The sequence below is a fragment of the Hydractinia symbiolongicarpus genome, chromosome 6 (genome assembly GCF_029227915.1).
Source record: "Hydractinia symbiolongicarpus strain clone_291-10 chromosome 6, HSymV2.1, whole genome shotgun sequence".
In the NCBI taxonomy this organism is placed as follows: domain Eukaryota; kingdom Metazoa; phylum Cnidaria; class Hydrozoa; order Anthoathecata; family Hydractiniidae; genus Hydractinia; species Hydractinia symbiolongicarpus.
The window spans coordinates 31,024,867-31,037,227 of NC_079880.1; the positions used below are offsets into that span (position 1 = coordinate 31,024,867).

At 36.3% G+C, this 12,361-nt stretch overlaps 1 protein-coding gene across 1 annotated transcript; it reads right to left on the bottom strand.

Moving 5' to 3' along the window:
* Positions 1–4,809: 4,809 nt before the first annotated feature.
* Positions 4,810–5,172, bottom strand: LOC130648265 (uncharacterized protein K02A2.6-like). Its single transcript, XM_057454306.1, has one exon. It carries the CDS (start codon positions 5,170–5,172, stop codon positions 4,810–4,812), a length of 363 nt encoding a protein of 120 aa, XP_057310289.1.
* Positions 5,173–12,361: the final 7,189 nt, after the last annotated feature.

Below are 12,361 nucleotides of genomic sequence, written 5' to 3' on the forward strand. Positions count from 1 at the left end.
TAACTTTTCATTTGGAATATGGTATCTCAAAACTTGTCTAATTTTACGACATTTTATTGTGTCTTTTGATGACATGAGTGTGATTTTAGGTGGAAGTTGTACATGACAGTCATGGTTAAGTTGACTAGCATCCTCAGTAAGGATGTCTGGTTGTGAATCATTTTCATCAATTTTGTAATCAACATAGTAGTATGCTGCAAACAATGCAAGACACATGGAATCAACTTGTGCATATCTCCCTTTGCAAAAAGTGGTATTTGGCCTGTCAATGTATCTATCACACAAACTTCGCTTAAATACATCAGTACTATCGGAACTAAGCTCTTTTATTTCTTCCTCTGATTTATATATTCTGATACGGTCTGAAGGCAAACCTGAATTAACATAAGTTGTTTTAGGGAAACATTTCCGAAGCCATAACTCAGGTAAACAGAGGTAAACTGCTTCTTGAACAGATACTTGTCGAGAACATGAAAAAGCAGATGCAATTCTGTACATTGCTTGCTTGACACCAAGCTTCTGATCTTTAATTTCTTGAGAAGCTTGTTTCAATGCACTGGAAGATTCAGATTCACTTTTAGAGAAATACGCACACATATATGATACTGCTTTATAGTAATTGTGCACAGGTTGTAAGTCCATATTTGCTTGCCACGCTTTAAGAATGGTGGGATTATAGTTATTAACGAAACAGGAATGTGGTGGCCTTTTCATGTGAATTTCATAGTCATCTGTTGATGAAATGTTCAAAGCTTCATAATATTGCTCCTCATTTACACCAATCCTTTCAAGTATATCAGAAATAGTTGCATTATTTATAAATTCAGACTTGTTCGGATTCAAGTACTCATCTATAAAATTTTTCACTTTCGTAAGGATAGAATTTCTTCTTTTTAGTATTTCAGTTTTTTGAATCATTTCCATATCCTCTGGCAACGGTTTCGCAACAATAGTTTTTCTGAAAAATACTTTCCAAAAGAATAACGACACGGAATGTTTTTATATTTTCGGCAGGATTTTGAATGCTGATGAATCTGGTATTTCCTTACTAGACAATTCAATTCTGGAAAATGTTCTTCGTCAGGGATATAAGCTTGGATCACAGCATCCAAAAATTCAATATATTCAGTAATATTATTTGGATCTAATTTTGGTGGATTTAAAATCCATGAAAAAGAATGTATGTGCGGAGAACCCCTGAACTGGAATTCGACTCTCAGCGCATAGTATAAGACTTTGCCAAGTGGACCAGTTGGAATCATTATGATTTCTGCAAACAATACTTCAATTCTGTACTGAAAGTGTCGAGCTAAAAGCACAGGGTTGCTGTTTAGAATTTTACTTCTTTCAAAATAACTTAAATTAGATATAAATTCTTCCGTGAGATTCAAATCATTGAGTTCAGAAATTATTGAGATCAATTCTTTCCAATGCAAATCCGCACAAGACAAAGTCAAAAAGAAAGTTGGACACCCAAGCTGCCGGATCATAGCTAACACTTCAAGTTGGAATCGTTTCCAATAAGCTGGAGTACCTTTGATATAATTCATGAATGTGTACCCTTGGTCAGTTGATACGAAAGATTTCAAGGCTTCCTTATAATTGCCAAGCATTCCAACAGTGATTGTGTTGCCATTTACTTTTTTCATAGCAATGTTGATTTGAGATGTCAAGCTCAACTGCTGTAATAAAAACTGGGCAAAGAATATATAATCTGTAACAGAAGAGAACATTTGCTTGAAATTCAACAATCTTTCGTTGAAATATTTCGATGGACTTAATTTGACTTCTCTTTTATACGTATACCCAAATTTTCCATCGCTGAAAAGCTGAGGAAATGCAAGCTCTTCGCAAGTTTGATCATTGAGTATGCTAGTCGGTGATTTACCTTCACCAGGTGCAAGTTCAAATACATCTTCTTGGGTATGCAAAGGAAGGGTGAAACTTTCAGTAGCTGATTGGCTGTGCTCTGAATAAGGGCATTCTGCAGTTTCCTCTAGATTGTCCTGATCAGTCTCAACTTTAATTGAAATTTCTTCATCTTCATCAAAGTTAATCAAGTCCTGTTGAATTTGGCTGACATCAATATCAATGTCGTTGTACAAAGGGTTATTCAATTTCAGATATAATAGAGCTGACTGGACTTTTTCGGGGGAGACTGTTTGAAAATATACATGACCCTTAAATTGCAGTTTCTTTTTTAATTTGACAAGAATGAGACCATTTGCACTTGAATGACGTGGTAAAACATTGGATATATCAACAGTATCTATTGGAATGTTGCAGATTGCTCCTTTCATCTTGGGAAACTGACCTTTAGACATGATGACAACTTTTTTAAACAGAAGACGTTTTGAAATAAGCGCTGTTTCAAGCCTGTTTAGGCATTTCAGATTATGTCATTTAAATGGAGAGAGTTGTGTACAGCTTGACATGGCAGTTCACTTTTCTTCAACTTAGCTGAACATGTGTAGCATATATATTTCTTACCATCAGAACTGGGAATATTTGTATCTATTAAATTAGCAAAAGTAGCTTCATACTTTTGAATATCGTAAATTATTACAGATTTTCTGTATAAACACCTGTTACATATGCAACAAATATGAATAGGTCCTTCACATATTTTTGATCTGAATTTGAGAACAGCTTTCTCAAGATCACTTGACGAATGATTGTTATATGATTTGTTATGTACAGTAGTTTGTACTTTCAATTTTTTGGCACTGAAATGAGAAAACCGCTGCCGTTGTTGTGTTTTTCGTTTTTGCTGCTGATTCTGTGATTTACGACGATTCAGTACAAAAAGACGAACAGGCTCAGTGACTTCTGATGAAACTTTGACAAACTGAATTTCATATGGAACTAGAACCTTGTTGGGTAATATTAAGTAAACATGCTTTAAGTAGGATGCCAGATCTTGCAAACTAGAAAAATGTAAGATGATTGACGTTCCATCAGGAGTTGGTTGTCCTTTACTATCACGGCTATGAGAATCAACTAAAATAGCCCTGAATGGATTACAACGTGCATTAAATAATGATATACAGTAACCTTCACAAATGAATATTTTACCATCGTGATCTTGGTCTGAACATAAAAGTGTTATCAAGTCATTCAATGTATCATTAGTCCTGGTCAGTGTTCCAAACCTGTCATAGTTGAAATCAAGTTCTACTACAGCATTGTGGATGCAGACAGTCCTGGGAAGGTCCGGGGTTGATGAAAATGATGAAGCATTCATGGACTTGTAAAGTGCATCACCCTGTTCAATGACGTATTCCAAGTCATTTGAATTCCAGATGTTGATACGCTTGAACTTGGAAAAACAAATTGCGAATAGGGATATACATGAACACTGAATTCCTCGAGTGATTCCAAATTTAGTATGACCTTGGTAAAAAGAAGCACGTACGGAGTGAATGAAAGCGTGAGAGCTGTTCACCGGAGAGCTACCCTGTGTTTGCATTTTGAAAGTTCACGAAAGTTCAAGGTTTTGAAAGTTCGAGTTGAGTATATTTTAAGTAATGTTTGATATTGCTGAGAGGGCAGAGATAGATCGGTATGCATTAGCACCCATTCTTCTAATCTCCGCAAAATAAACAAAATAGAAAATATGTACGAACAACAGAATTATAAATATGAACATACGTTTCCTGGTTGTTTACTTGTCGCCTTCTTGAACTGATTTCCAGCCGGGAGTTCTGGACGATGGAGCATGCGGTTTTAAAGTAGTTACCATATCATTCCAACCCATGGCCAACAGACAAGCTAATATCCGACGAAAGAAATCTGCAAATTTTGCCGAATATGCAAAAAAAATGATAGCATCTTTAAAAATTACTTGGCCGAACCTCCAATGTTAAAATTGAGTACGCTTGTTTGAAGTGGTATCTGGGTATGTGTGAAAGTAGTTAAAAATGATTTCAAAGCTGCGTGATTGAAGCGAACGCATGGCATGATCGCAAACGAGTAGGATATTCCCGAGTTATAGCGTTAGCGCCGCTCATTTCAAAACTGGGATATCTCCCAGTAACAAAACCAAAAACAGAAACAGAAACAAATTTTGTAAGAGTTAGTCTGTCTATTTACATGTCTCTGGTTCTATGTGTAGTCTACTACTTTCTCCATTTGCTTGGCGGTCGCCTGATACGTCGCGGATACGTTTTCCGAGAAACTTTCTTGGTCGTCGTATGTTCTTGTTGTTGTAATGGTGGAATCGTTTGGGGTTGTTCGACTTCAAGGTCAGTGCGGTCGCCGCCATAGCTTCCTTCATCTTCTTCCTCCTCTTCAAAGTCAATATCAGTCGGTCGTTCCTTGGCTTCCTCCAGGATTTTCCTAAAATGCGATATATTTCGGGAAAGTTGGCACTTTGTCCTTTGATTCTGGGCGCTGATCATCGTACCTCTTGTGTAATTCGGTATAGAATTGGGTTATATGGCGGTGTAAGTTTATTTTTCCTCTTTTGTTTAACGAGTACGCGATCTACCACTTGTAACTCTCTGTGTCTCGCTTGATTGCAATTGTCTCGATACATTTTCGAGCGTTCTTTTGATTGTTGATCGTTGTAAGTAAGTTTTTCATCCATAAAGCGTCAGGAATTGAATATCCTATTTTTCGGTTGAACATCATGTCTGCCGGAGGTATGTTTGTAGCAACGTGAGGAGTTACTCGGTAAGCCATGAGAAACGCTTCAACCTCTTCTATATACGGTTTATGTTGGACGTGTGCCGTACATATAATTTTCGTTGAGGTAGCATAAATCGTTCAATTTCACCGTTAGCTTGTGGCCATAACGGGGTCACCCTTCTATGTTTGATCCCTTTTATTTATTTTCATGTATTGTTTGATTTCATTCGACCAAAAAAGTGGTCCATTGTCAGTAATTATTGTTTCTGGATAACCAAACTTTGTAAAGGCTGTGTTTAGAATTGAGATGAGATTTTTTGCAGATGTACTTGGTGTGATTGATACAAGCGGGTATCTCGAACGTTGATCGATCATTGCTAGTGCATACTTTCCGTCCGGAAATGGTCCTAGGTAGTCCATGTTTATGGTTTGCCAAACTTTTGGTGGAATCTGTGTTGACTGTAAAGGCACATAACGTGTTTTCTTGGAGACTGCTTGACAAGGTATACAACAATCTATTTCCTGGGCTACTGGGCTGTCCATGCCAAAGAAAAATATTTTGCTACGCAGTAGGACTTTGGTCTTTGATAAGCCCTGGTGACCTTGATGTGAAAGTTTAATGGCAAGGTTCTGTTAACATCTTGGTAACACTATGCGATTGTCTTTAAGGATTAAGCTCTGCTCTGAGTTCACAGTCAGTGTATCTTTGATTTTTCTGTATTGTTTCAGCGATCGTACTTCTTCAGTATCCAACATTTGGTCTAATTTATACTAGGAGCGAGCATTGATATGATGTATGACTTTCTGTAAGATAGGGTTGGCTCTTGTGGCGATTTTGATTTCTTCCAATGTAATTGCGATTGGGCTAGCGTTTGTGGGAATAAAGTTAACGTGTTCTTCGATGTAGTTTGTTAAGTCGTTCGTTGATTGACATACGTCCCGGGTGTCTACTTAAATAGTCAGATATATTGTCCTGTGAAGTAACGTAATCGGCGTTGAAGGTGTATTCTTGTAGTCGTAAGACCATTCGTTCAATTCGTGCAGGTGGGTTCGCTTTGGGGTTGTTTAAGATGGTCACTAATGATTTGTTGTCATTGATAATTGTGAAAGGTCGTCCAAATAAGTATAGTCGGTTTCGTTCACATGCATATGTTGCACTAAGGCACTCCCGCTCTATTTGTGAGTACCTCATTTCCGTTTCGCTCAACGCTCTTGATGAATAGGTTATCACACTAACGTCGTTTTTCCCTTTCGTTTTTTGCAGTAAGATCGATGAGATGCAAACAGGGCTGGCATCGAAAAAAAGTACGAGCTCTTTCTTTTCGTCGAAATACTCAATACATGATTTAGCGGATAAGCAGATTTTCAGATGTTGCTTCATCCCTTCGCTAAAAAATTCGTATTCGTAGAATTCATTTGTAGGCTTATCGAAAATACATTTTGGTAAGTTTAATATCAGCCATTTCTCAGCGAGGCGTTTAAACACGGTAGTCAGAATTTTATCGTTATTCTTCGTGTTTTTTACGAAAATCAAGATGTCATCAGCAATGTTGAGAGCACATGGTATGTCGGAAAGCAGTGTTCCCAATGTGTGTTGCAACTCTTCTGCCGCACTTCTAGCCCCGAATATTAAGCGTATATATTGTTTTCTGTTCTGAACGCTGTAATATATCTACATGATTCGTCTAACTCGAGTTGATGGAATGCAGCATTTAGATCTAATTTCGAAAACTTTTTCGCTCCTTTCAATTTTACTAACAGATCTTCGACGGTTGGAGTGAGGTACCGTGTCCTAGTTATAGCCTTGTTGGCGCTACGCATATCTAAGCAAATGCGCAAATCATTTTTTCCTTTTGGTAGAACGACAAGAGGATTTAATCAAGGCGTTTGTTGACCTTATACGTCTTCTATTATATCTAAATCCTCTAATCTTTCTATTTCTTTCTGTACTTTCTCTCTGAGAGCGAACGGTATGCGTCGTTCCGGCTGGGCTACTGGGGAAATTTTCTCATTAATATGTAATTTTATTCTTAAGTCGGTAAACTTTCCAATTTTCCCAACCTTTTCTTTCAAAGTTGGTAGGCACGTGGCTATTGTTGGTGTTTTCTTTTTGGGCATTGTTATTAAGTTAAAAGCTATTGCTGTTGCGCCATTCAATAAGTTTCTATTACGATGGCCCCTATGGCTCACTTCTCTTCTCAATAAAAACATTTCTTTTCTTAGTCAAAACACTTCTCTTCTGTATAACAACACTTCTCTTCTGTATAAAAACACTTCTCTTCTGTATAAAAAACTTCTCTACTTTGATATCCAAAGTTCTCTTCCGTTCGAAACACTTCTCTTCCAAGTGCGAAACACTTCTCTCCAAGTGCGAAACACTACTCTTCCATAAGCTCGAAAATTTCCCAGACTGAATCTGGTCCTTAATATATGAATTTATCCAGATCTTAGAATTGACCCTACTTTATCCGGGAATAAACATTGATTGTGATGTCTGTTAGGAACAGAACTCGTGGTTTACAAAAACCAAGATATTTTTTTTTGCAGCAATAAACATTGTGATGTTTGCCGGGAAAGAACTCGTGGTTTTCAAAAAACAAGATATATATTTCTAAAATCCAAGCATTTTACATTGTTACAGGTGTTGTATTACATATATCTTTTGACTGCACAAATCAAAGCGATATAATAATCAATAGCTTCATGAGCTGTATCTAGCTTAAGTTTGGAGAAACCCTCCATTGAAAGAACTGTTTCCGCGAATTCAATAAATTCAGGCTCATTATCGTGATCTGGTACAGATAGTTGGCTAAATTCTTCTAGCTCATTAATATCTAAAGTTTTTATAAAAGACTCGCAACCATATAATTCTGGAACAAAGTACAATGCATCAGGCCTTCCACGGGGAGCAGTAGCACCTTTGCTTGGTGCTAACAAATGTTGATTCCAACGAATCGCAAATTCATTAAGGTTCTTTCTGATCAAATCCATAAAGCAGTAGCGTACACATTCAGCAATGAGTGTATCACCAGCATCTAAAAATCCTAAGTCTGCAAGTTCTCTAAAAAATAACCTCCACCAACTTGGTCTGTCTTTTGAAAATTGTGACCAAAAAGATTCGATTCTTTGATTAGCTGTTGATGTACCAACAATAAAACTGCCAGTGCCAGCATATTCGTCATTATGCTGAGATCTTAATGCAATCTCAACAGCTTCCAAAATACAGTTTTCAGTACCATCATCAGACCTTATTCTTGTTGAAAAAATATGTCACATGGCGAGGGGACTGGTCCCGTGTAATAAACCTCACAAAAGATGAAAACTACGGACCAATGATGTAAAATTGCGGACAAGATTTTAGAATTCAAGTTGTAAAGAGCCACATGCACAGAAGTGTTAAGTGCAGAAGAGAAGTGTCAAAATACTGAAGAGAAGTGTCGAAATACAGAAGAGAAGTGTTTCGTTATATAGAGGAGAAGTGATTTTGATTTGGAAGAGAGGTGAGCCATAGGGGCCATCGTATCCTATGGATGGTGTCTATTACGTAAAAGGTAAAAGTCAGTTGTTAAAAAAATTCTTCTTTTGTTTTCGACTAACAGTGCCCTTAATTTTTAATGATTGCTCACTTGCGCCATATGTTTTAACTTTGATGCATGATTTTTTAGCTTTAACGCTCCCCCGGAGATATTTTTTTTTGATCGAAAGTTTGTTTGTTTAGAATATTTAATGACAGGGGCGGATACATACCACGTCAAAGACGTCAAGTGACTAAGGTAAATTATCTACCTGTATAACGGACGATGTCAATCGAGAGGGGCATAGTAGTGCGTAAGGTTCTTTATTTATGTAAACAACGTGCGCCGAAGAGCGGGAGTTGATATGAAATAGGGGACCAACGGTTCAGGGTGCCGCAGAGCCACGTCTGTGCGTTGTATCTGTTTTAATTTGCATGGTGCGTGATTATTTTGACGAATATAGTCTGTGGTCCGTTAACCGGTAGTGTTTCTTACGGCGGTAAAAGTCATACAAATCTACAGAGTTGAGCAAACCTGTAACATAGACTAGTGACATATATAGTATGTGCGGCACGACATTTGAGTGAAAAAAAAGATAGCCGCCCTTAACGATATAACTCGAATTACCAGTCTAGTGACTTAGCAGTCCGCTGGATACGATTACCCTTGTGAAAAAAAGGTTCTTTCTTGTTAAACATTGCTTCAAAAACCATGTCTGACAAGGTGACTAGTGCTTTTTTAAGTAGAAATGTCGATGTAGTGAAAGAAATTCCCGCATTGGTGATTTGTCAAAATTGCCTACAATAAATTTTCCGCAGCTGCTGGAGAATGGAAGTGTATTAAAATATAGGTTAGCTCCTTTGGACTTTCCTACAAAGTTTGTTTGAAACAACTCGGAAACACTCATCGCTTTGAGGTAGGTTTGTTTAAACTTTTTTCTGATCCCTAAAGCTTTGTTTTTTGTTAATAGACTGTGAAGTTTACAATTTAGTTTTTGTTCAGCTATAACAATGCAATAATTCAGTCATAAACTGAAACAAAAGTCAAAGATTTAATATGCCTGACCTTAATTGTTTTTATTAAACATTCTTTTGTTTTATTCTCAGAATAATTTTATTTTACAAAACGTGTCCTAACCAAATATATAAATGGTAGCTTAGTTGTCTTGTTATGTTTGTGAATGTATTACTAGCTAGGCACAAGACTCAGATTGGCTTTGTTTTTCTTATTTTAGCTCTGAAACAAGTGGTAACTGCTTATACAGCTCGGTATCATTAATGTTGTCAGGTGACAATTCATTGTGCCATGATTTAAGGTTACTTACTTCTTTAGAGTTGTTTATTCATGCTGAATTTTATTCTACGCATCCTTTTCTTTACTCTATTTTTGAACAAGGACAAAATTAATAACTATGAGTTGCAGGAACAATGTAGTTTTTTTTTACAACTCGTGTTACAAGGAGGTAATAGATGTTGCGGAAAGTGTAGGAGTTGAGGAGAAAATGAAACGGGGTAATCAGAAGGCAAACATTAAGAGACAACCAACCTGCTATCAATCCAAAGGATTATTATAAAAAAGCCTTAACCATACCAATCTTGGACCATTTAAACAGTGAACTTAACTCGACGTTTGATTTTGAAAACTATGTAGTGTATAATGGATTGTGCATTGTACCAGCCAAAGTAGTTTCAATGGTTTACTCCAACAAAGATTGGAAGAGTAAATTCAAAAGGTTTGTAGATTTTTACAAATCTGACATGCCAAATCCTCTTGCTCTAGAGTCTAGTTAGAGCTGTGGGAAAAGTTTGCTTTGGATTATCAGGGTACAAGACCTGAAAAATTGCTCAAACTTTAAAGTCAATAAACCTGTCTCTTTTTACTAATATCAGTGTTGTTATTCGCATTCTTGCTACCATCCCTATCACTTCATGTGAATGTGAAAGAAGTTTTTCATCATTGAGACGATTAAAAGATTATTGCCGTAGTACCATGACAGAAGATCGTCTTAATGGCCTTTCTTTAATGTACATTCATCAAGAAATTATTCCAAAGGTAGATGATGTACTTAATATTTTTGACCGAGATCCTAGAAGATTACAGTTAATTTTAATTTACTATTAAACTGTGCTAAAACTTAATACATATTTAAACAATTTACTTTATCCTTACTTACCCATACTTACTTTTACTTACTCATCTTTTGATAAGTCTTACTTTTAAGTTGGTAATTATACACTTAGCATCTTAGGTTCACCCTAAAAGTTTCTAATCTTTGGATTTTCTGAAGTCCTAACTCCTATTTTATAACATACATTTATTACGATGCTTTGAGCACAACCCCTGATTTATATCTTAATGCTGACTTTTCAGCAAGAGTCATTTCAGTTTATAAATTTACTTTGTGAGCCTTGTTTTTTATATGCTTTGTTTTTTTATATATATTTTACTGAAATAGTTCTTGCACATTCATTTTTTTAAATTTGTTTTTATATAATTCTTTGTTATCATGTCAACCCGGTATACTGATGTTTAGATGTCAGTTTTGATAGATTCATTCATTATTCCATTGGCCGGTTTTGACAATTGGCTTAATTTGACCCATTTCATGTTAGATTCAGTTTGTCCATGGTTTTCTACATTAGGTGATGCGCAAGAAGGGAGAAAGAAGATTTTTATGGGTTATTAATGTAACCCTTCAAGTTTTCGAAAAACATTATTTTGGAATACCAGCTGCTATGAAAAAGTAGCTAGATTTCTGTTGTTTTTTCTTTCAATTTATTCTTATGAAATAGGTGTCTGATTTATTATACATTAAAAATGATAATTGGGGCATTTGCGACAAAAAATATTTGGCTTCACGAAAAATTTTGACTAAGGACTTTTTAAACCTGTATCCGCCCCTTAATTAAATGACGAGCCCGTGTCTATTAAGGCCCTGACGGTAACTCCCTTTATGTTAACTTTAATGTTAAGCTGACTAATCGAGTTTACTACTGTTTGCATCTTCACTACATGTTGACAATTTCTCTTTAAGCGATGAATTACTTAATTACTTAAACGTGTTCACGAGTTAGTGAAAAAAGATGGTGTGTATTATCACATTCCGAATTTGAGTCGGAAGATTCGGAAGTAGCCATATTGTTAACCGAACCTTTCCCCTGTCGTCGTTTAACCCCAGAACTTCTACAATATCTCGCAAAGCATCCGATTGTGTTGCAGTTAAGACGTGTTTTGCCTTCAGCTGGACAGGGCTTTGTATGTGGGAACGTACCACCCCACCGAAAACATGTTTTATTATACGTATGGCTACTACTTCCTCTTCTACTCGTTTTACTCTTACCGAAGCTAGATTATTATAAGTTTCTTCTCAATTCATTAACTTCTTCTTCATGCTTGTTTGTATTGTCAACGTCATCTGTGTTCAGCATCTTCTACAGAGTTCGCATACGTTAAGAAGTCTTGCAAAGTTAACTCTGTGTTCTTAAGGCGTATTTTTGTAGTTGTTATTACATGTCGATGAAATTAATTGTTGTTTAATTTCTTGTTCTATTCTTGTGTTAAGGTCACATCTGTTAGCTTGTTGTTTCATCCTAACGTAAAATTGGTGGATGGTTTCTCCTTCAATTAGCTACAGGTTTCTGAATAAATATACTTCGTATTCGACGTTTTCTTTTTGGGTTAAAATGTTTATCAAAGATATCTATGGCGTTATTCAATGTCTCGTCGCTATCTCGCACTAGCAAATTGTCATAAATGTCGTACGCTTCTTCTCCGATATAATTAAGTAGCAGAGCAAGTTTTTGCTTATCGTCTGTAATATTAGGTGCTACACACAAATTAATAAATCTTTTCTTGTATTTCTCCCATCTTGTAGAAATCATAGTCATAGAAAGAGATAGTCTGGGTACCCGGTCCGTGTATTTACGTTTGTTTTGTTTTACGGCGCAATGATGAGATTATTGGGGTGGCTGGAGCAACCAGGGACGTATTTTGAACAAGATGGCTGAAGCAGACGCTTTTTTTATGGTGATGACTTCGATGCTATTCTTGCAGCTATCGAAGACAACCTTTTAGAGGAAGATAAAGAATTATCTGTTTCTGTAACAGATATTGTTGATTAGGTTGTTGCTGATTCCATAGAAGAGGGTTTTTAAATGTTATCAGTGCGAAAAAATATTCAAGACATCAAGAGGTTTAACCAGAAATAAAAATAGCAA